The sequence below is a fragment of the Vigna unguiculata genome, chromosome 4, assembly GCF_037176805.1.
Source record: "Vigna unguiculata cultivar grain cowpea cultivar isolate G323 ecotype 2 chromosome 4, ASM3717680v1, whole genome shotgun sequence".
NCBI classification, from domain to species: domain Eukaryota; kingdom Viridiplantae; phylum Streptophyta; class Magnoliopsida; order Fabales; family Fabaceae; genus Vigna; species Vigna unguiculata.
Genome location: NC_140795.1, coordinates 5913415 through 5938245, shown reverse-complemented (window position 1 = coordinate 5938245; position 24831 = coordinate 5913415). Strand labels below are relative to the sequence as shown.

Below are 24831 nucleotides of genomic sequence, written 5' to 3'. Positions count from 1 at the left end.
ATTGACAAATTTTAAGCAGAACCTCCATTTGATCATGCATTTATTTTGTACAGATTCATAATGCACAACATATTTACATTTTACTTTTAATCATGAGGGTAAATACGCGTCATATTTTATCATTTTAATATATATATATATATATATATATATATATATATATATATAACTCAAAAGTTTAATTTTAAATTTTAATTATACAACAATATTTTTTGTTATATGTAATTAATGATATATTATTATTATTAGTATTAATATGATTATTATTAATGGATATTTATTATTGCTTTTAGTATTTGTATTATTATGATTAGTATTAATGAATATTTATTATTGTTATTAGTATTGGTATTATTGTTAGTATTAATATAATTAGTATTAATGAATATTTAATGTTGTTATTAGTATTGATATTATTATTAGTATTAATATGATTAATATTAATAAATATTTATTATTGTCATTATTATTGGTATCATTATTATTAATATTAATATTATTTTGTATTATTATTATTTTGTATTATTATTATTGTTTTGCATAGAATCTTTAATGCGTATTATGTTTACATTTTAATTTAGTAATACACATTTCGTGTTACTCTAGCTTTGTTAATAGAAATTACATGTAACAATATATTGCATTATATATTTGGTTTATAAGATTTCAAGTTTAATTTTAATTTTTCCTGATTTCATATTGTTAATTTTTTAAAATATTATTTTAATTTGTTTGTATGTATTTTTATTAACAAATTTTAAACTCAAATTCAATTATATTGTATCGGGATCTATAATACACAATATCCTTACATAATAATAATAATAATAATAATAATAATAATAATAATAATTATTATTATTATTATTATTAGTATTATTATTATTATTAGTATTAGTAGTAGTACTGATATAATGCACAATATGTTAGTATTATTATCATTAGTATTGATATTAAAATTATTATTAGCGTAAAATAATATTATTTATTTTCAATTAATTTGTTACAAAATATACCAGTGATTAATTATTTAACTTCTTAATACTATTATTATTATTATTATTATTATTTATTATGGAATTCATAATTTACAATATACTTACACTATTATATTAATATTATATTAATGTCAATCACAATATGTCTACGATGCTCTATTATTATTATTATTATTATTATTATTATTATTATTATTAGTAATAGTATTATTATTAATATTACTCGTATTAACAAATATTAATATTATTTTAATGTTATCGTTATTTTATTATTATTATAATTATTGGTCCTGTACGATATTCATAATATATAATACGTCTATATTTTATTTTAAAAATATTTACTTCATGTTATTCTAACTTTTTTTTTTATTGAAGATTACACATCACACTATCTTGTAATATATATATATATATATATATATATATATATATATATATATATATATATATATATATAAAAAGGATTTTCTTTTTAGGGTTCACATTTTAAAATTTTAATTTTATCATTTAAAATACAATTATTTATTAAATTTTTTAAAATTGACCATTATTTTAACAAGCTTTTTATAAAATTGTCTATCTCTATTTTTCTATTTATTAATAGTTATTCTCTCATCTTTTTTGATATATTTTACTTTATTTTTAATAAATATAGTTTTATTTTATATATTAACTTAATAAATATAGTTTTATTATCATGCATGTTTAAAAAATTCGTAAACACAAACGTGACAATGCCTGTGTTTTTGCTATTATATATATATATATATATATATATATATATTACTATTATTGTTTTAGCACACAATAATAATTAATTAAAAATATTATAAAAAATTAAAATTGTTATGAATTAATGATTGTCGATTGATTTGATACATTTACTCATATGATTCATTACATTACTTTTTATGTGAATATTTGTATTAACTAAGTAGTTGATTTGTTTCCTCTATGGATTACATGTTGTATCTATAAATAGGTCTCTTGCTATCAATAATAATACACAGATGAGTTGCTCCCTATTCTCTCATTCTTTTATTCTCTATTATTTCTTCTCTTCTCTATTATCTCTGTTATTCTCTTTATTATTCGCTTTATTACATAACACGTTATCAGCATGATGCTCCAACCAATCGAGGACTAGTGGAAACTTTTTCTCTCTAACGATAGTGCTCTGTGTGTCTCAATCCAGGCTCTTTCTAATTCTTTCTCAAATTATAATTTTACCTTATTTTTTTCCTCTTGTGATAAGAATTGTTTAACTTTATCAATTTTCATCTCCGTCTTATTATTTTTATTTTTATTATGATAGTGATTATTATTATTATTATTTTGATGATTATTATTATTATTATTAATATTATTATTTTATGTGCTAGTTCCAAACACGTGAAACGTTGCAAAATTTGGATTTGTGACCCTTGATATTACAAGGAAAAATTCCTTATATTGGATTTTAAATGAATGTTGAAATATATTTAGATGCAATGGATATTGGGATACCATTAAATAAATAAATAAAGCATTTAAAGAATTAATTTGCTCATGACAAAAATATTGTGAAAAGAGATTTCACAAATATTATGAATTTATTTCATGCCTATGTATGGCTGGTTGGACAAAACAATAAAGCTTTTGATGAAAAATCATGAAATCCGCCTAATCTGATCCATTCCCAGAAGTGAATGCGGCAATAAATATTATGAATTTATCTCATGCCTTTGTATGGCTGAACAAAACAATGAGCTTTTGATATAAAATCAAGAAACCTGTCCAAATTGGTTCTGCTCCATTCTCATAAGTGAATGCAGCAATATTTGATTTATATTTTCATGATCGTGATCGTGATATTGATTATGGACATGGTTATAAAGAAAATTTCAAAGACACATTTTGTCACCAAAAGTGGCACAATAATGTGCAAAAGGGAAAAAGAAAATGTGAAAATATTGACAAAAAGATGAAAGTATATATTATCATTACGGTGGTAAAGGTCATTTGAGTTGTACTTATTGTACAACAAAACATCTTACAAATAATGAGAAGAACATAGAAACACACTTTGTTTATGAAGATGGTGATTTTGATTATTGCCATATGGATGCTACTCATCTTAATATTATTATTTTCTTTGCTAAAGCAAATGGAAGCATTGATCACCTCATTGATTATGAGAGTGTTAAAAAAAATCTCATATTGATATTTACAGTTATATGAAAAAATGAATGTTTGCACTAGTACCAAAAGATATGTGTCTTATTGATAGTGCAACAACTTATACAATTCTCAAGAGTAATAAATTTTTCTTTTGTTTGATAATGCGAGACATCAATGTTAGTATTATTTATAGCACTACAAATATATTTGAAGACTGTAGAAGAGCTATTATACTTCTACCAAGAAGTTAAATAGAAACTTATTAAGTTTCAATTATATTTGTCTAAATGAATATTATATTGAGACAAACAATGAAAAAAAATATGAAATATCTTTATATCTCTATGATTGAGTTGAAAAAGAAAATGTATTGGAGAAATTATCAACATTCTCTTATAGTTTGTATTACAAGTTTATTAGTACAATTGAAATGCATGTTATGGTAAACTAGAAGTTTACAAATCAAAATGATTGCCTTGTTTGACATGATCCATTATTATGATGCAAAAAAAAGGGTTGAAAAACTCATGGGGACACGTTTGAAGCGTGGTAGACCTATTGGTTCCAAAGATAAAAACTCTTGAATGGGAAAGGGAGCTAAAATGCAAGATGACCTAATCGAAAAGGTGGAAATCCCAAAAGATTCATTTGACATAATTAATTATTCGGTTCCATTAGAACCTCAGGTACCTGAAATTATTGAAAATGATGAGATCTCAATAAGTTATGTCATAAATCATATAATATGAAACCAAAATGAAGTTAACATTGTCGAAACTTTTACTTATAACATAGCGATGAATGTTATAAATGACAATGAGGATCAATAAGCAATAATCATTGAAGATTGTCGGCAAAGAAAAAATTGGCCAAAATGAAAATATGCAAAGAAGCATAATTATATTTGCTTTCTAAACGAAAGGTTTTTGGACGTATAGTTCGCACACCTGAAGTTGTGAAATTCGTTGGGTACATATGAGTTTTTGCGCAAAAATTCAAATTAAGAATGATGAAATTGTTAGATACAAAACACAATTGGTTGCTCAAGGTTGTTCACAAAACTTTGTATTGATTTGTGAAAAAACATATTCACTAGTATTGGATACAACAACATTACAATATTCAATTATCCTAGTTGCACAACAAGGTTTGCATTTACATCTAAAGAGAATCATATTTATATGAAAATCCCTAAAGGATTTTATTTGCCCAACAAGACAAATTTTAAAGAGGGTTATTCAATAAAATTGAACACCCTCTTTTATTGATTAAAGCAATCAGGATGTGTGTGGCATAACCGTCTTATTGAGTACTTATTAAAAGAAGGATATAGAAATGATCCTATTTGTTCTTGTACTTATATGAAAAGATCCAAAAATGAATTTGTCATAATTATTGTTTATGTAGATGACATAAACACCGTTAGAACTCCTAATGAGCTCACAAAGGCAATTGATTACTCAAAGAAATAATTTGAGATGAATGATCTTTGAAAGGCAAAGTCTTATTTGAAATTAGAAATTGAGTATTTAAATAAAGGTGTTTTTATACGTCAAGAGACTTATATAATTAAGGTGCTTAAAATGTTCTAAATGGACAAGTCATGTCCATTATGCATTCCAATAGTTGTGAGGTCGTTAGATGTTGATAAAGACTTTTCTTAGACCTCAAGAAAATAATGAAGATCTTCTTGGTCCAGAAGCACCATATCTTAGTGTCAAAGAAACACTAATGTATCTTGCTAATTATACTCGATCTAATATTGCATTTGTTGTAAATTTGTTAAGCAAGATATAGTTCTTCAACTACAAGAAGAAAATGGTTTGGAGTAAAACATATACTTCATTACTTTAAGGGTACTACGAATATGAGCTTATTCCATCCAAATGATTCAGATTCAGACCAATGGGTTATGTATATGCATGTTATTTTTCATATTCTCACAATGTCACAATGGTTGATCACAAACAAGATGTTTGTTCACATGTGGTAGCACAATGGTTTCATGAAGGTATATGAAACAAACCATAGTAGCAACATCGTCTAATCATACATAATTACGCGGAAAGTTGTGAATATGTTTGGTTAAGGTCTATAATTCAACATGTGCAAGAAACTTGTTACTATTTCCGACAAAGATGGAATCAACAACCATATATGAAGACAATAGTGTATTGTTCAGTTGAAAGGATGATATAGATATCCAAAAATTCATTCATGTGAAAATATGACAAGTCTATTTATGAAGTTTTTGCCAAGAAGAACTTTTGACCAAATGATTCATAAGTTCGGACTCAATCACCTTAATGATGTAAGTTTACATGAGGGGGAGAAATAGAATATGTGATGAACAATATTATATTAAATAATACAGAATGTTGTACTCTTTTTCCTTCACTAGGTTTTTTATCCCAAAGGGTTTTTCTAGTAAGGTTTTAACGAGACACATTCTTTTATCAATGGACACTCAAGGGGGAGTGTTATGAATTAATGATTGTCCATTGATTTGATACATTTACTCATATGATTGATGCTCATATGATTCATTACTTTTATGTAAATATTTGTATTAACTAAGTTGATTTGTTTCCTTTATGGATTATAAGTCAGTAATCACGATTAGGGGATCATTAGGCCATGATTAAGGAGCCCTAATTACAGGCCCACGCTGGAAACTATAAATAGGACCTAGAGGTAGGTTGGTAAGAATCTTAAATTCACATTTATTACAACAGTTACACTTATCGACCGATCGGTCCCCAAACTGACTTAAGCATCAGAGTCTTTTAGATAGGTACACCGATCGTCTGTTCAACCGATCGAACAAGGAAGAAAATTGCGTGGAGTGTAAGTTTCAGCAAATTGCTTGGAGAGAAAGTAATGAGGAGAAAAGAGTAAAATTTGAGTGGTATTAGTAGGTGCTTGGTCCCTACACCTGAAACATTTTGGCGCCCACCGTGGGGCCGAGCAGTCGCCTACAGACCTTATACCCTTATGGTGACCACAAGAAATCGAACAAGCAACGCAGACAGAGGAAAGATGGCACACGATCAAGCTGACACGAGAGAGATGATTAGGGCGATACAACAGAGGATGGATGAGATGCAGAGAAACTACGAAGCGTAGATGCACGTTCTACGAGAGGAGAACGCCGCCCTTCGGCGAAAAGACGAAGCCTTCCCCTCAACCCCCACTGTGCCCGATCCGCTCTGACTGAGTAGGGTGCAGTAGCATCGGGAATTCGAACGGGTGAAGAGCCGACTCCCTATCACGGGACCAGAACAATCGCAGCCTGCACGGGTGGAGAGGATGCAAGCATCAAGGGGGAATGCTTCCCACACGATGGCCGAGAGTTTCGGGGCCAACGAGGGGGGTCATCTTTCCAGGCAACCGATCCATGCCTCGGGGAATTTTCCCTTCACTCAATTCATACTGAAAACCCCCCTGCCCAAGAGATGGAAGATGCCGACCTTCGACAAGTACGACGGCATGACAAACCCCGACAATCACATGCTGGTGTTCACCCACCAGATGATGCTCCATGCGGTGAGCGACCTGATCTGGTGTCGCGTGTTCTCAACCTTCCTAACAGGAGAGGCATTGGAGTGGTTCTCCAAGCTGTCGACCAACAACATCGACTTCTTCGCCACTCTGAAAGCTAGGTTCAGCACGCAGTTTGCCCCCCTAAGGCCGGCCATACTGACGGTGGACAACTTGGTCAACATCCACCAGGAGGATGGAGAGTCGCTGAGGAGTTACCTCGATCGGTAGAATCGCATGTCGATCAAGATAAAAGACCTCAGCGATGAGATAGCTCGGCACCACTTCTCGTACGGTCTGCAGCCGGGCGTGTTCGCAGATAAGATAAGCCGCAACTCATTTGCTTGATTGGGTGAGAGAGGTAGGAGTGTGAACTTCTTGCCTTGGAAGGAGAAAGCATAGGTGTTAGCATGGCCATCATAAAAGACTTTTCTATCAAATTGCCATGGCCTACCTAACAAAATATGAGTTTCTTCCATAGGCACAACATCACATAACACCTCATCTTTAAAATTTCTAATTGAAAAGTTAATGAGGACTTGTTGAGTTACTTTAATGTCTTCTTTCTTAAGCCATGATAGCTTGTAGGGCTTGGCATGAGGGATAGTTTTCAAGCCAAGCTTGTCCACAACCCTTGTGCTAGCCACATTTACACAACTTCCATTATCTATGAGGAGGGGACATAGTTTGTCTTTGATATGACACCTTGAATGAAAAAGGTTTTGTCTTTGAGAAGGGTCAAGTTCCTTGGAAACTTGTCTTAGTTGGTGCCTTATCATTAACAATCCACCTTCAATGGGTTTAATCCTTTCACTTGAAGAAGATGTGTGGGAAGAAGTACTTTTGGGGGAAGGGGGAGAAGAATGTTCACTCTCTACTTCTTTTTTAAGGTTTAAGGCCATGGTTCTTTTGGTGGGACAATTTGAAGCTATGTGCCCATATCCCAAACACTTAAAACATTTTATAGAACTTGTCCTTGTACCTTGAGAAGAATTAGGAGTTTCATTAGAAGGCCTAGACGAATTAGTCCTAGGAGGTGGGTCTTTGGAACTCTTGAGTGGTGATTTATCATGTTTTCTTTCTTTATCTTTCCAAGTACTAGAATAGTAGTCATTGTATGAACCACTCCTCTTGGCCTCTTTTTTCTTTTGCAATTGAGTTTCAACTTTGATGGCCAAATGTAAAACTTTATGAAGAGAGGAGTACTCATATAACTCTACTAAATCTTGTATGTCCCTCCCTAACCCACTCACAAATCTAGCTACCTTTTCCTCTTCACTTTCAAATTGGAGTCTTACTTTTAGAAGCATAGACTCCATTAACTTGTAATATTCATCCACACACATGGACCCTTGTTGAAGCCTTTGGAGCTTCAAAAGAGTCTCCCTCCTATAGTAAGAAGGAACAAATCTAGCGCGCATCAAATTTTTAAGGTCCCTCCAAGAAGTCGCGAGTGACTCTTGGTTAATATTGTCCATACATAATTGATGCCACCAAGTCATGGCATAATCCTCAAACTCTAAGACTACCAAATCTACTTGCTTTTGATCACTAACTACATGAATGGTAAAAATTTGGTCCACTTTTTGTTCCCACTCAATGTAGATGTTTGGGTCATTTTCTCCTTTGAACTTAGGAATCTTTGGAGTTTGCTTCTCTTGTGATGGGTTGCGCCTAGAATGCCATTTTTTCCTAGCCTCTCTTTCTTGCTTTTTAGCTTCAAGCCTTTGAATGTGCTCTTGGATTCTTAGGTCACTTTGCTCCTTGTCCTTTCTCAATTGTTCAAAGGCCTCCTTCCTAGACAACTCCAAATCCCGAAGCAATCTCATCAATGTATTATTTTTGTTTGGAGTAGGTGCATTTGATGAACTTGCCATGATTCCTACAACAAAACACTCAAAGCCAAAACAAAATAAATGAATTAGGTGTTAGACAACTTGAAAACCAAGACCAATTCCAACCCAAAATGTAACCCAAGTGTTTAGATCACTCTCCCAAAGTAACAAGGTAAGGCTACACTCAAAACTCCTCCAAAGGAGTGAAGCAAACACTTTTAAAAACTTGTTCAAAACCTTTCAAATGCAAGACAAGTGATTGGCCACAACATCCCAAGAGTTTCAAGAAAAGAAAACTACTAAGACAAAACAAAGAACACCTAGTGACAAACAAGAAAAGCACAAAAACAAGAAAAGCTAAACTCTAAAGAAGAAAAGTTTGAGACAAAACTTTTAACAAGACTAAAACAAGAAAAAAAAACACATTTTAAAGACTCTATGGAAAGCACTTAACAAACATCTTCAAGTCTTAAATCATGCATACACCAAGAAAGATCATAACCAAGTTAAAGCATGGAACTAATTAGCCAATATCACCCAATTCTCAAGTATGAAAAACTAGTAGCATAACACCTAGTGAAAAACACACTTTTAGTTCACCAAGGAGCAAGATTGCTCTCGGTTTTTAGGCAAATATTGGTGCAAAATTTTCTTCTTTCCACAACTAGTTTCATAAAATGGTGAGAAAGAGTTTTAGGTGGCTTGGACACTTAGTTCCTCAAGTTTTAGGCCAAAATCAATTTCATGGAGCATACATCAAGCAAGACAAAGTGAATGCAAGATTCAAATACTTGGAAAAACAAGAATAAGAAAACTTCAAGTTAACATATGACTCAAGCAAAAGTTAGGCACATTTAAAGACTCAACATGACATACACAAGACACAAACATGTAGCTATCATGCATTTAAACTCATAGATTTGAGGCTCAAAGACTAAGCATCCAAAGACATGTTATCCAACCACATTTAGGAGCTTAAAGAGGTGCAAAAACCGTAGCCAAACTGCCACAAAAGAACCTGAAAACGCTGATTCACGTATTCTTGGCAGATCTGACCTTTGCTCACTAATTTGATCATAACTTTCTCCACAGAACTCCAAATGCGTCGGTTCTTTTTTTCTAGAAACTAGACTCAAGGAGCTTTCTTTTGACACCAAAAACGTAATTTTTGGACCGCTGAGCTGGTGCAGTTTAATATTTTAAAATCGTGAACAGTTTCTGCCAGCACTGTTTTTATGTGGACCATTCAAAGATAGCTACACAAGACAAGGTTAGAACATGAAAACACCATATTCAAGATAACCTAGGCTCTAGATACCAAATGATGAAGGATTAACTTGTTTCTTTTTAACATTATTGAATATGGTGTGAGTTGATTAAGAAAGCTAAGTGAAATCCCCACTGGACATTAAGATAGCATGCTATCTAGATGTGAAGGTTCCTTTCACAAAGCTCAAGAGAAGAAGATGATGGATTGATTCAAACAAAAAGGAAATGGAAAGCACATAAACCATAGAAAACCAAGAACAATTAAAGGAAGAAGAAAACATAAAATGGAAAGGAAAGAAATGGTAAAAATGTGAGAAGCACGCCACTACAAGGCTAGGCTAGAAGCCATGACAACCTTGAAGATGAGTGGATGTGTGCCGCCACTTGCTATGCAAGATAAGGCTTAAAAGTATTCACTCCCTAAGGAGGAAACTCTCACAAATGGTTGAGACACAAGAGTGTTTTTACTTCAAAATGTTCAATCCTTTTACATGTCTAGGAGCACCCTTATATAGAAGAGTTTAGGGGCCTCTAAGCAAATAAAAGATACCTAAGGATGTCTCTACAAAAACCTAACCCTAGCTTCTAGAAGCTAGGTCAAATAAGTTTACAAAAATGAGAGACAAAAGAGCCAACTATGTGTGTGCAAGGCTAATTTCGTTCTAGCACAAAAAGAGACAAAGAATGTGTCTCATATGTCTCCAAAAAGTGGCCAAAGTGTGCTAAAAACAAAGGAGACCAAAGGTACATAGGTACACTTGCTTCATTGCTTTTACTTTATGCTTTATGCCTTTGCTTTACTCTCTCCTCCACATCATTTATGCTCCCCAATCACCATGCGCCACCTAGCATTGCTTTCTTACTTTTAATTAACCTACAAAGCAAATAAACATAGATTAGCATGTTGGCTTTAAGTCAAGTCAACTATAGTCAACAAGTCCAACCTAGTCAAAGGTCAACAAGTCAACTAAAGTTGATTCAACTAAGTCAACTTAGGGAATCAAAAATAACAAACACAAATGAAAGGGATGAAGGATTAGTGAACTTCCTTTCTAAACATGCTTAGTCTTCTTAAGCATGTGCCTTCATCCTTGGTTGGGGTCAATCCTTCATCAAGAGATGAGGGAACGAGCGGCCAAGTTTATTCAGATAGAAGATATACAGGAGTTTAGGGTGAAAAAGAGAGAGAAGGAAGATGCAGCTTCGCACAAAAACGCCCCCTGACCGAGCAAATCACTGTTCAGCCCAGCGAGAGGAAAACGCCCAAGTTCACAATGTATACCCCCTTGGTCGTCCCTCAGGCAAAAATCTTGTAGGAGGCCTTCAGCACTGACACACTTCCAGCTCCCAGAAAAAAACCTCCACCCCCCGATGTCAATGGCAACAAGTACTGTCAATACCATCGAACGATCGACCACACCACGAAAGAATGCCACACGCTCCGAGATAAGATAGAGGAGTTGATCCGCCCTGGACACTCAGGCGGGCTGCAGCCTCATCCGCCGAGTCCTCGGCCCTGTGTCGAGTCTTTGCCTGAGCCATGAACTCAGCATTGGACATCGTCATGCGAGCCATGATATATGCAAACAAGCAAAAAATTTAGATAAGTTAATAGCGACCCCTAAGACGATCGGGAAGATCAGAACAACTAACCATAAATCGCCCCAAGTAAGTTTGGGGAGCGGAGACATTTGATCAGCGACCTCGGTGGGATCTTGTCGGGAAGAGTTTTGAGAACGGCAAGATTGGCCCGCTCGGCAGGGGTCAACCGGTCCTCCGCTTAAAGATCGACTGGCGGGGGCATCTGTGTCCAGTAAAGGGGGAACTTCGATCGATCCTCCTCATCAAAAATAAACTTCCTGCCCCGACCGGGGATTGAGACCTTGAAAAAACCGGTCTTAAAACCCTTGTACGAGGCAAGGTAAATGCTGAACAAGCTTTTGTTCACCCCTAGGAACGAGACCCAACCTTTGGAAGCAGTGGGTCGGGTCTTGTAGAAGTGCAGGAATAACGGCATGGTGGCAGTCAGACTGACCACTCAGCAAAGAACGTCAAAGGCCTGCATCGACGCCCAGGCGTTCGGATGTATCTGCGTGGGGGCGCACCTGATCTCCCGCAGCACCACCATTTGCCAGTCAGCAAACGGCACGATCAGACCCAAGTCATGGAAGAAGCAAGCGTAGACATAGAAAAAATCCACCTTCGCTCCCCCCTTGCCATGGCACACCCTTTCATTGCCCGCGCAGACCTTTACCCGAAGGAACCCGTCTTCAACCTCGTCTCCAAAGATCTTGGTCCGCTCCACCAGATCCCCAAGGTCATTTCCTCATCGAAACCTTATTTCATGGGTACGTGGCTCATAGGGTGCCCAGTCATACCCCTGCACGATCGGCAAGTTAGCTTCCTCCCCCTCGTCGGCGACATCAATGTTGATCACATCCCCACTCTCCTCTGGAGCGTTGGTTTGCTCCACCGCCAAGTCGACCGGCTCCTCGGTCGGACTACCGTTATTGTTATGTACATGAGAGCTCGTTGAAGATGACCCCCCACCGAGCGATGTTCCTACCTCGGACGAACTAAACAGGGCGGAGACCGACTTGCTGCCCCCAGAGACTTTGACTGCCCCACCGAAGGATTCGTCTAAGCTCGACCTGCTAGAAGCCATTATTACCTGTAAAAATAGAAAGACGATCGGTGAATCGGGTGGAAAGAGAGAAGAAAGCGTGAAAATAACGACAGCCACACACGTCTATTTATAGAAAGGTCCCAAGGACACGTGGCAGCACCAGAGCCAAACGATCACACGACGATCAACGGCCCAGACATCGCGACGCTTCACCTCCTACCTGACAGGCACGACCCACGAAGCAAAACAATTGTCAGAGAAACCCTTCGGCCCATCGACATAGCGGTCTTTGTGAACCTTCTCGCTTCACCTTCGCCATCGCTCAAGGCTGGGAGGGCTTGTGTACTGTATAGACCATCAGACCATCGACATTGCAAGCCCACTGGTCCATCGAATAAGGCTGGGAGGGCTTGCATACTAAACAGACCATCGGTCGATCGGCCACATAAATGAAACAACCCATAAAGGGGAACATCGGTCGATCGACCACACAGATGAAACAACCCATAAAGGAGAACATCGATCGATCGACCACACAGATGAAATACAACCCATAAAGGGGAACATCAGTCGATTGGCCACATAGATGAAACGTGGACCTATAAAAGGGACCATCGGTCAATCGGTCGCACAGATTAAATGCGTTTCATTACTTAAGGCTGTTAAACCAAAGGTAACCCGCCTGGCCAAGCGACCATCGGTCGATCGGTCAAACAGAAAACCTGGACCAGTCAGCGGTATTAATTAAAATTAAACAAGTTAGTAATCACGTTTAGGGGATCATTGGGCCGTGATTAAGGAGCCCTAATTACAGGCCCACGCCGGAAACTATAAATAGGACCTAGAGGTAGGTTGGTGAGAATCTTAAATTCGCATTTATTATAACAATTACACTTATCGACCGATCGGTCCCCAAACTGACTTAAGCATCAGAGCCTTTTAGACAGGTACACCGATCGTCTGTTCAACCGATCGAACAAGGAAGAAGATTGTGTGGAGTGTAAGTTTTAGAAAATTGCTTGGAGAGAAAGTAACGAGGAGAAAAGAGTAAAATTAGAGTGGTATTAGTAGGTGCTTGGTTCCTACATCCAAAACACATAGTAACATAGATCATCACAATGTAATTTGTTTAATCTATATTAAATTAATTCCAACAAGTATCTATCTTATAAAACTTATTTCAATGTCGAAAAAAGATTTAACATTTTTTGTAAATTGATGGTTCAAAGATGGATTGAGATAACTTGTATGTAAAGTTATGAGCTTTAATAGAATACAATATATTTTATTTCATTAAAACATATTCTAATATATTTAAATATTATTCTAATCAATTAAAATTGCGAGATCGTAAGATTTAGATTAAAATATGTCTTTGGTTTTTATTTTAGTAGAAAAATATCGATTTTATCCCTTTATTTTTATTTGTTCGATTTGATTTCTATTTTGAAAAATTTGACATAATCAAATTCTTTTCATTAGTAGCGTGCTAACACTTTTAAAGATGTGTCAAGTGTTATTTTGTGGTTTCTTTTGTATGTTTTAAAATTATTTATTTATTTTATTAAAATATTTTAAAAAATTAAATGTTTGCCATGTTTCAAGCTGACATCATGTCATGTGTAGGGATGTCAACGGGACGTGTATGGTACGGGTAGTAGCTCCCCCGTACCCTACCCGCTAGATAAATATTTGTCCCATACCCGTATCCATATCCGTCGGGTATCCATTATGCAGGTACCCGTTTATTTTTTTCATATCCGCGGATATTCACGGGTACCCGCGGGTATTTACAAAATTATTTAAAAAATAATTTAATCATAAATTCAAATATAAAAATAAAATACATCACTGTCATAAATTTTAAATAAAGTTCAAACAAACTCAAGTCCATACAAGTCCAAATAATTATAAAAATAAATATAAAATGACGTTCAAACACAATGAAAATTCTTTAATCAGTGTTTTGATTAACAAACCCACTTTCTTTCTCCAATTGATTCCTGAAAAATAATCAAATAATAAACCTCAACTACCATATGCCAAGTATTCTTATTTTGATTCCATCATTTGACAATATAGGGTTTGATGTATATGCCCAATTTCAAAGAAGGGAAATAGAATAATGTCAAGGAGTGTGTTTGAAAGAAGACAATGTACCAATACTTGAAGCTGGAAGAACCAAGACAGAAGACAAGACAAGATGTGCAACTTATATATATATATATATATATATATATATATAAGGGTATTTTTTTGAATTAAAGTTTAGCAAGTATGTGTATCCACGGTATGGATACTATAATACCCGTATCTGCCCCGTTAACATGCGGGTATCAAAAATACCTGTACCCGCGGGTAGCGGATATCCATTTTTAATATTCATTTCCTATCCATTACGGATTTTATCCACGGATATGCAAATACAAATATTTTTGACATCTCTAATTATGTGATAGTGACACTGTGATGTGGCAGTATCACGTGATATTATTACGCCACATGTTATTTTCTTATTTTCAATCCCTATATTTTTTATTTTATTACAAGTTAATTTTAACTTTTGAAAAAAAATAAATTATTTCTTTCCAAATTAAAACTAAATTTAATTTTTGTATAAATGGTGTACCGTTACATTTATTAAAATTGATATTATGCATGTTAGTTCCCACCGATTCATTATCAACAAGCCAAATTAAAAACGGATAGGTCACATCGCTGGTCAAATTAGAAAATTAGGAAGTCATGCCTTAACCACCACTACCTACATAAACATAATTACATAATTTACCTAATGGAAAAAATCTATTTCACTCTTTCATTAATAAGTTGACCAAAGTTCCAAAGATCATTATGAATAATTTATAAAATAAGCCAAACCATATTGAAAAAAATAAAACCAGCTAATTTTGACTCGTTCTATTTAGCTCAAACTTAAAATAAAGTTATTTTGAATTGACCCAATAATTCCAATTTTAAAATGTAAATAATATATATATATATATATATATATATATTTATATATTAGAAAGTGTATATTAAATTATTATTTGTGTTTTAAATTGGGTGTCTATCTTTCTTAATCGGGTAACTATAGGTTTCATAAATATACTATTCAATTTATGATCGTTTTAAATAGAGTAATGATACTTGACATTCTACATTTATTTTACAACATATCGTAAGAATAAAGCAATTATAAAAAAAAAAAGTGAATTTTTGTAAAGGAGACGAAAAAGTAAAAGACAATGTTAAATGAATGTTTATGAATGTTAAATGATAATTCTTTTATTTAATTTGTGGGTCGAACTAGAATCGATAAAAGTAATATTTAAAAAATATATAATTATATTTAAAATATTTATTAAGAAAGAAATCATATAGTTGTCAGATTTTGAACTCTATAAAAATAAACACTAATTCCCAATTTGTTTCTATATTTACCCTAAAAAAGCCAATTTTTGCCAACAGCAATGTTGTAACGTCAGTGTTTGGTATGGTCTTTGGTGTGTTCTCTCATCGCCACCTACTACGTTTCAGGAGTCCACACAATCAAATACTTCTTTGTTCAATTCCCACCCACCAAACCTTTTCCAATGCTTCAATCCTCTCTTTCTTAAATCCTTCTCTTTTTCTCTTTTTGTCAACTTTCCATAACCACAATTCACTTTCTCTTTGCTTTTCTTTCTTTCTCTCCAATGGAGTCCAAGCTCCTCAGAATCACCCACTTCCCTCCTTCCACACCCACATGCGTTTTTCATCCCACACCTCGCAGGGCTTCGATTTCCTTCAACCCCACTTCGGATTTTCTTCCAAAGACCAATCTTTCTTTCCGCCCACGCGCTGCTTCCATTGAGTAAGAGACGTTAAATCATCTGCATTCACGTGGGGTTTCGTTTTTAATCTGAAAGTTTCGATTTTTTTCATTTGGGTGTTTCTAATTGAAATTGTGTTTAGAATTCATGATCAAGGTTTGGGATTCAATGGGACTTGGGGGGATCAGCAAAGAGGAAAGTGCATGATGATGGAATTGGGTTCCTTGTATGTTCTTGATCAGTCACGTCAATGGTCTTTTTTTTTTTTTCTAATTTTAAGGTTTGCTAAGAAGGGGATTCAAACACTTTTTTTATATTATTACTTAAGGTTGTAATTTTTTGACTAAATTTTATATTCTTAATACTGTTTATGCTTTCCTCTTCATTGAATATTTTATGAATATATTATGCATGGATAGTGGGATTTTTTTTCATTCTACAGTAACTAAAAATATTACATGTATAACTTTCATGATGCATAGACATAAAATTGATATCTATACTTTTTTATGAGTTCGTATTTTATACTTTAATAATGGTGAATTTTTATTCTTCTTTTGTTATGCTTTCAATTTTGATTGGTTGTCAAGAGGGGATGCTGAGGTTGCAAGTGGTGTCTTCCCCCATCAATTTTTTTCTCTTTTTTATATTTTGTTTAGTCATGTTTTAAATTTACCCTATTTCTTCTGTGTAGATCAGTGCCAACAAAGAAAAGAATTGATGAGAGTGAATATCTGACCCTTGATCAGATAAGGCATTCTCTAATTCGTCTAGAGGATAGCATCATCTTCAGTCTCTTGGAGCGATCCCAATACTGTTACAATGAAGATACATATGATCCTGATGCCTTCTCCATGGATGAATTTCATGGATCATTGGTGGAGTACATGTTGAGGGAAACTGAGAAGCTTCATGCCAAGGTCTGAACCTACTCTAAGCTTATTTTTTATAATCTAACTGAATGTTGCTCAGGATGTGCATCACAAAAAAATCTGTATTGAATTTCTTCTACCAAAAGCATCCAACCTATCACTACCAATTTTAACAGTCACAAAAATCTACCCTTTTGCTCAATTGATAAGCTATTTTAATTGTTTCTTCCAATCATATTGTCCCCAAATTTTATTTCATTAATGGTTTGTAAATTCATGCCTACTTTGTTCTGTGTGCATCCAAACTTTCATCTGCAAATCCAACTGCAATAAATCTTGTCTCTCATTTTCAAAATATTGATTACACTGACTGAGTTTCCATTCCACTGAAGGTGGGCAGGTACAAGAGCCCCGATGAGCATCCATTCTTTCCTGAAGGCCTACCTGAACCAATGTTACCACCATTGCAGTACCCTCAGGTACGGAATATTCCATAGCAGTAATCAAGTTTGTACTGTTAAGATTTTCTGTTTGCTGCCAAGTTTATTATGTTCACTTGCACTGAACTACACTTTCAGGTAGATGGAATAACAATGTGTAGAACTCTTTGAATTCATCCTTTCCAAGTCCATTCGTATCACTAGTAGTGATATTAGCTGTGTAGGCACAAAGATGACATGTCAATTACTCGATTCATGCTTTTTATAGAATTTTAAAACTGATCGAAACTGACTTATAAAAGGTTAATTGTAAAGAAACAGTTCCTTATATAGAAGTATAATATCTGTAAGATGTGTTCCTTTTTTATGAACTGAAATGACAGTTTTCTCTAATCAATAATGATGAAATTGAAACATTGTAGTTACATGAAAAGGGAAAAAGTGTACACCAAGTTGAGAAATGTCCATTCTATAGTTCAACCCAACACGTTTGTGCAGTAAAGTTAATTGTAAAACAAGTGGAAGGAAAGTCAATTAGCTATTAACTGTTTAATTCTTTCTGTGCTTCTTATGTGTTTAATGAATGTCAGCTTTGAAATACTATGTGGACCATGTCCATGTACCAAAATAAATTGGTGCTGTATAATGTGTTAATTGCTTCTTCTCTGAATTTGTGTCATGTATGAATAGGTGTTGCACCCTATTGCCGAGTCAATTAATATAAACGATAAAGTATGGAGCTTGTACTTTAGAGTTCTCATCCCTCAAATAGTTAAGCAAGGAGATGATGGTAACTCTGGATCTAGTGCTGTTTGTGATGTAACATGCTTGCAGGTACACTTTATTAGTTTCCTTTTAGTTGAGTTCATATCTAAGTTCAAATGGTTTCCAGGGGTTGCACAACATTGTATTTTCATTTATTTTACTTAGCATTCAGTTCTATTATATATGAATCTATCTCTACCATCATTCATATCTTTTTTATTTACTTTTTGTATTTAACCTTCTAGTACATGGGCGCCTTCTGGGCTGTGTAAATCCCAATTGATTTGATATTTTTGAAAAATTTTCACTGTAATGAAGAAAAAGCAGACCCTCATTAAAATAAGCTAGTGAATTATTTGGAGGAAATTATTATAGCATGCAAGTTTCTTTCTAAAAAATTCATCAATTTCACTGCCTCAATTTTAGTAAGTTGAGATTGTATGACAATTTCTGTCTCTTATATTGATGGAAACTTGTGATTTGTTGTGACTGCAGGTTCTTTCAAAAAGAATTCATTATGGAAAGTTTGTAGCCGAGGCAAAATATCAAGCTTCTCCTGATGCATATAAGCCTGCCATTTTAGCTCAGGTACAATACAATTTGTGTTACTTAGTCATTGGTTATAGGAATTCATACTATCAAATGTAAATCTGCTTCACAATGGAAACATTTTATACAATTAGTGATAAACAAAATCATGCTAATTTTTGTGTCACAAGTTTTTTTTTGTTCATGTATAATAAATCTGTTTGGTTTCTGGTAAGTGGTACTGATTTTGATGGAAATCTGCTTCAAAGTGGAAACATTTCATTATAGTAGTCATAAACTTCTGGTGCTAATTTTCATGTCATAAGTTTTTTGTGTCATGTATAACAACAAATCTGTTTGGTTTCTGGTAAATAGTACTACCTTCTATCTCATTTATAAGTATAAAAAAGTCTAAGTTCATACAAGCTAAGAAAATCAGTTAGTTTCATTAAATTTTACTAATTTTCTGATATTCTTAAAATTTCCTTTTCTTAATCTGGCAGGACAAAATTGTACACATGATAATAATACAACCGAATGTTAGGAAAAGTATCAGTAAATAGAGTAAAAACAGTTTGAATTTGCTTCTATTTGAGAGGAAAAAAAGTTATTTGGGTTAAGAATGTTTTTGGTCCTCCAAGTTTCAGTGAAATTTGGAATTAGTCCATCTTCGAAACTTTATACCAATTTAGTCCTTTATCCTTAGAAATGCGTGGATTTAGTCCTTCTTACCAAATTTTGTTAATATTTGAGTTAACATTGAAGCGAAAATCTGTCAAACGGTGTAAACAATTCAAATACTATCATGAAATGCGCTTGAAACCTTAGATAAACTTAACACAATTGGGTTAAAATGACTAAATTCAAGTTATTTTTTGGTTATAAAACAAAACAGAAGGAGTACTGATTTTGTTGGACATGCTTACAAGTTTCAAGTGTTTACAACCTTAGTATATTACTAAGTGGCAATTTTCAAGTTGTTTTCATTTTTCTGTTCACATAATGAACTTGTATTATCTTGGTGATTTTTCAGGACAAAGAAAAATTGATGGAAATTCTTACATATCCTGAAGTAGAAGAGGCAATAAAGAGAAGAGTTGACATGAAGACCAAGACTTATGGGCAAGAAGTGATCATAAATTTGAAGGAACAGAGAACTGAACCAGTCTACAAAATAAATCCAAGTTTGGTTGCTGATCTTTATAGTGATTGGATCATGCCTCTGACAAAAGAAGTTCAAGTTGCTTATTTGTTGAGAAGGTTGGACTGAACATAACAAGTACATTTTCAATCACATTGTTCATAGGGTATTATATTTTCTAGGAAGTGATACTCTTAATGGGTAATTTTTCTTTAATCATCCCTACAAACTTTAGCTATTGTAATTATAACATGAGGAATTTGATTTTGGATTCTTATATAATAATTGATGCTATAGTTTATGTTGTTTTTTCTTATCTTAGTTATATTATGGTGAAAGAAAGAGAAAAATTAAATGCTTTATGTTTCAATTATATATTTTTCTTGAGAGATGACAGTTTCCCTGTTCTTGTTTTTGTGGACTTTTCTAAACATCAAATTTTCTGCCTACTATATGTCTAACATTGGAAAAAGAAAATATAAATGATGTTTTTCTTTTGTTCAATTTGAGAGAAGATCAAAGGGAAAGAGGAAAATAAAAAAGAGAAATTTCTTAAAATGAGAAGTGCAACATTTTTTCACTCTAACTCGAATTTATTTACTTTTCTTTAAATGATTTCGTTGTTACCAAGACACCCTGAAGTTTGAAGGTGGTTAAATGATCCAACTAATGTGAATTACTCTTTTTTTCACAATGGTCCAACTATGAATTTATTAAAATTTAGTATAGTTTATTTGTGTTTAGGTTCTCATTCTCATTTGCAAGAAATGAGAGTAATTTTTTTTTCATTAAAAGATAATAAACTTTTAACTATTTTTATTTATTCAATAATAGGTTTTTCAATATCTTGATTTTTTAAGTTAGTATAATTTTTATTATATAATTGCAAGGCATTGTCAAATAGAGAAACTCTTAAGAGACTAATAAAATTTAATTCAATTAATTAAGTTCTTGATATGTGTGTGAGGGTAATATATTCTCTAAACTTAACATTTCAACACACCTTTATGCATCTTAGTTTAACTATGCCAAATGTGGATTTCCAATAAAGAAATGGGCCTTGCTTCTTGCACTCTATCAAATTTCTCCATGCACCCCCAATCAAAGTTTTCAAAAAATTCCACAATAGGATTGGATGATTGTCTTTCGATTTTTTTTTTGTTCAGAATTGATTTAGTGTATTCAGAAAAATAAAATCCGGAATGATGGGTGTAGAGAGAAATTTGAAGGGGGGTGCACGTTAGCCACAATCTAAAGTAATTTGAGCTTAGCTTTCTTGGGCTTTTCTTTTCCTTCAGAGCACTTAATTACTTTTTGCACCTCTACCTTCTTACACTTCCATATCTCCATAGGTTGTGTTAAAAGTAAAAGAAAAGTTTAATTAATTTTCATTAAGATTTTTTTTGTACTACCTCTTAAAAAAATAAAACTAATAATTTACATACTTTTCATTTCAAGATTTTTTGTCTCAAGCATTTATGTGTGTACCTCTCAATCCAAGAACATAGATACTCTTGGCTCTACTAAGGAATCAAAGGACAAAAATATCTTTCATGATTGTTGCAAGCATGATCTAACATCATAATTATCAAATTCAAATTGTTCACCAACTTCAATCAATATTGCACCAAAAAGATGTAGCTAAGAAGAAACTCTTAAACAAATTGATAACCTTTAATTCAAACTCCACCAAAATCAAACAATAAAATAAGATCAATTATGATCCCACCACATGGATGAAAATTAGGTCTTGGGAGAAGAAATTGATTGGCCCATGAATCAAACATCATCATACTATCTATGTCTATTGTGTATTTTTTTTTATCAAAGAGTATAAGCATGGAGAATCTATCATTTCTTTTTAAACCTATCTCATCACAAACCAATATGATATGAGTGACATGGTTGCTAGATTTTTACAAAAACCTAATTTAGTAGACGTAGTTATGATGACTTGTAATTGATTGATGGTGTCATAAGTTAATATCATATTAATTCTAATTACATGATTTATTTATTTAGTTGTTTCACAAATTTCACAACTATAGTGATTAAAAGTCACCTAAACTAAAAATTTGTAACCTAACCTAACCCAGTTGAAAATAATGTTGGAAGTCCCACATCGATTAGAGATAAGGCGCTCACTTCTAACAAATTAGCGAGATTTTTTGGACATTCTATTTCATCCGCTATTGGATCGTTAACGGTTAGAAGTTTCACATCGATTAGAGATATAAGATGCTCACTTGTAACAAATAAAAGTTTGACAAAACTCACAAGTCATGTATAATAATATTATAATTTGATTACTTTTGCATGTTATGAAATTTCAAATCATGTATACCTCAAGTGTTTAGTTTCCATGTGGAATACAGCAAATTTCTAAACAGATTCAGCAAGAAAGCTTCGTGTGTGTGTATATATATAAAAAAAATTAAAATTTAAGAAATAGGTATGAGACAGCAAAGTTTGCATGTCGTATTAATGTAGTTGTTGTGTTGTGATATGGTGATTTTAGGAAAAGCAGGACCACATTCATGGCTAAAGAAGAAAAAGTGTTAATGTGTGGATGTTGGTATCAACTAACACATGCAACAAGAGAAATAAATAACAAATACAAGATAAGGATTGTAATATAATATAATATTTTTTTATCCAGGTGTCAAATTCATACACGTTCATTTGTTTATTATAATTACTTGTTCATTCAATATATTTTATAAATATTTTTTCTTTCCGATGTTTGAAATATGTATTTTCAAATAAAATCGTGATAGTCGAAATGAGTAATATTTTAAATACGGTACTAAAATAAATGTTTGAAGAAAAACTATTTTTTAACCAATTTTGGATATAACATTTTAGTAATAGAAGAGTAATATATAAAAGTAATTTTTAATAAAAAAACATTTAACCTGTAGTTATTTTTAAGTAACTGAAACTCCTATATATTAATGTTGTTTAATTGTCTTAGAGTGTATTTTTTTAAATGATACCCGTTTGGATAACGAGTGAATTTTTTTTTTTTATTGCAGACCCGTTTTTATTCTACGTTGTTAGCATAATATAAGATAAAGTGATAACAAAATACAAATGTTGAGTTTGTATTTTACCTCTCTTACTTTTTTTCAAACCTTAAATTTATTATATTTTATTTTTATTATTCTCATGTGTATTTATTTAAATAATTCCAAAGTCATCCCTTAACAACGAGGTTTTAATTAGTATAATCAATTACTTGGTCACAAGTGTATTCCTTAATAATATGAATTTAATCACCTAAAATATCTAAATATATTCCTAACATTTAAAATGATTAAGTGATTTCATTCAAATTCAAATTCGATTTATATAAAAGTTTTTATTATGAATGGCAACAGGTCGAGTTGGGTCTGTAACAAAAAAATTCACCTGTTACCCGAACAAGTCTCCATTTAAAAATACTTGTAGGTATTTTAAACTCGTGGGTACCCGTGGATACCAACAAATATTTAAAAAATGTATTTTATAAATATTTAAAATTAAATTTAAATAAAATAACAAAAAAATGTAAAATAAATATAAATTTAATTTAATATAATAAAATATAAATTTAATTTTAATTTTAATTAAATTTAACTTAATTAAATATATTTTTTATTTTATTTTTTTACGGGTAACGGGTATGTACTGATAGTGTGATACATACACCCAACGCGTTTATAAGCAAATATTAAAATACCGCTACCCGTATCACAAATAATAAATATTCGCGGATATCAACTATCTATCACAGATTTTATCCGCAGATACCAGAAGATAAGGTCAGTGATGAAATAATTTCAAGCATTTGAATATAAAATTTAAACCATTAATATATATAATAATAATAATAATAAGAATATAAAGAGTTTTATATTTTGCATTCAAAGTTGAAGATTAGTTACTTTTGGCAGTGAGGGCAATCGCTTCTCAGAAAAAAAAAAAGAAAAAGAAAAAAACAGAGAAGAAGTAGAACTTCAATCTCCTCTCTTTCTTTATTTAGTGGTTATCGTGCATTTTATAATATTTCTTTATATCCTTAAATTTTTCTAAGCATAACACTAAATCGTTTAGTCAAAGAAGAATTATTCATCTTAAAGAAAGGCAAGCGGAAATTGTGGAAACAATTCAACACTTTATTGTTCTATGACTTTGTTATTTTTAGTACATTTTTGTTGTACCATTTTTAATTTAGTTAAGTGAAAAGCTAATAATACTTTTCTTCTTCTCCAAATTTTGTTGATTGAACATGGATGACTCAACAACACGCCTTACTTCAACTACATCTTATTTATTTATTTCTATATATATATATATATATATATATATATATATATATATATATATATATAAATGATATAACAACAATCCTATCATAATCAAACAAAAGGTATAATTAAACTTGTTATTTAGATAGTTATTATAACAATCCTACCATAATCACAATAAAATTAAAAAATAAAGTTTCACATCAAATAAAAATAATAAAATTATACGCGATATAAAATAAAAAATCCATAAATCTTTTTTATGAAAAATACAGACCCATCAATTTTTTTTCATAGTTTAATAACTTATAAGGATTAAATATATTTCTTGCAAATAATGAATCATTTAGTTTTGTTTTAACTTTAATTTTGTTGAGTTAGTTTTGATGTTTCTAATTTTAAGTTTCTAATAACTTCTGTGTGTATTTGATAATAGGTTGATATGCATATAACATGGCTAGAAATAAGAATATTAAATGTATTATATTATTTGAGTTGGTTTATAGTCAGAAGCAAATTATTACAAAGTGGCTTGAAAATTTCAACTAAA

General features: G+C 32.4%; 1 protein-coding gene across 1 annotated transcript; it reads left to right on the top strand.

Annotated features, from left to right (window-relative positions):
* Positions 1–15902: 15902 nt before the first annotated feature.
* Positions 15903–20308, top strand: CM1 (chorismate mutase 1). Its single transcript, XM_028067245.2, has 6 exons — positions 15903–16287; positions 16941–17166; positions 17511–17597; positions 18249–18392; positions 18819–18911; positions 19885–20308. Exons 1-6 carry the CDS (start codon positions 16130–16132, stop codon positions 20119–20121), a joined length of 945 nt encoding a protein of 314 aa, XP_027923046.1. The 5' UTR covers positions 15903–16129; the 3' UTR covers positions 20122–20308.
* The last annotated feature ends 4523 nt before the right edge of the window (positions 20309–24831 follow it).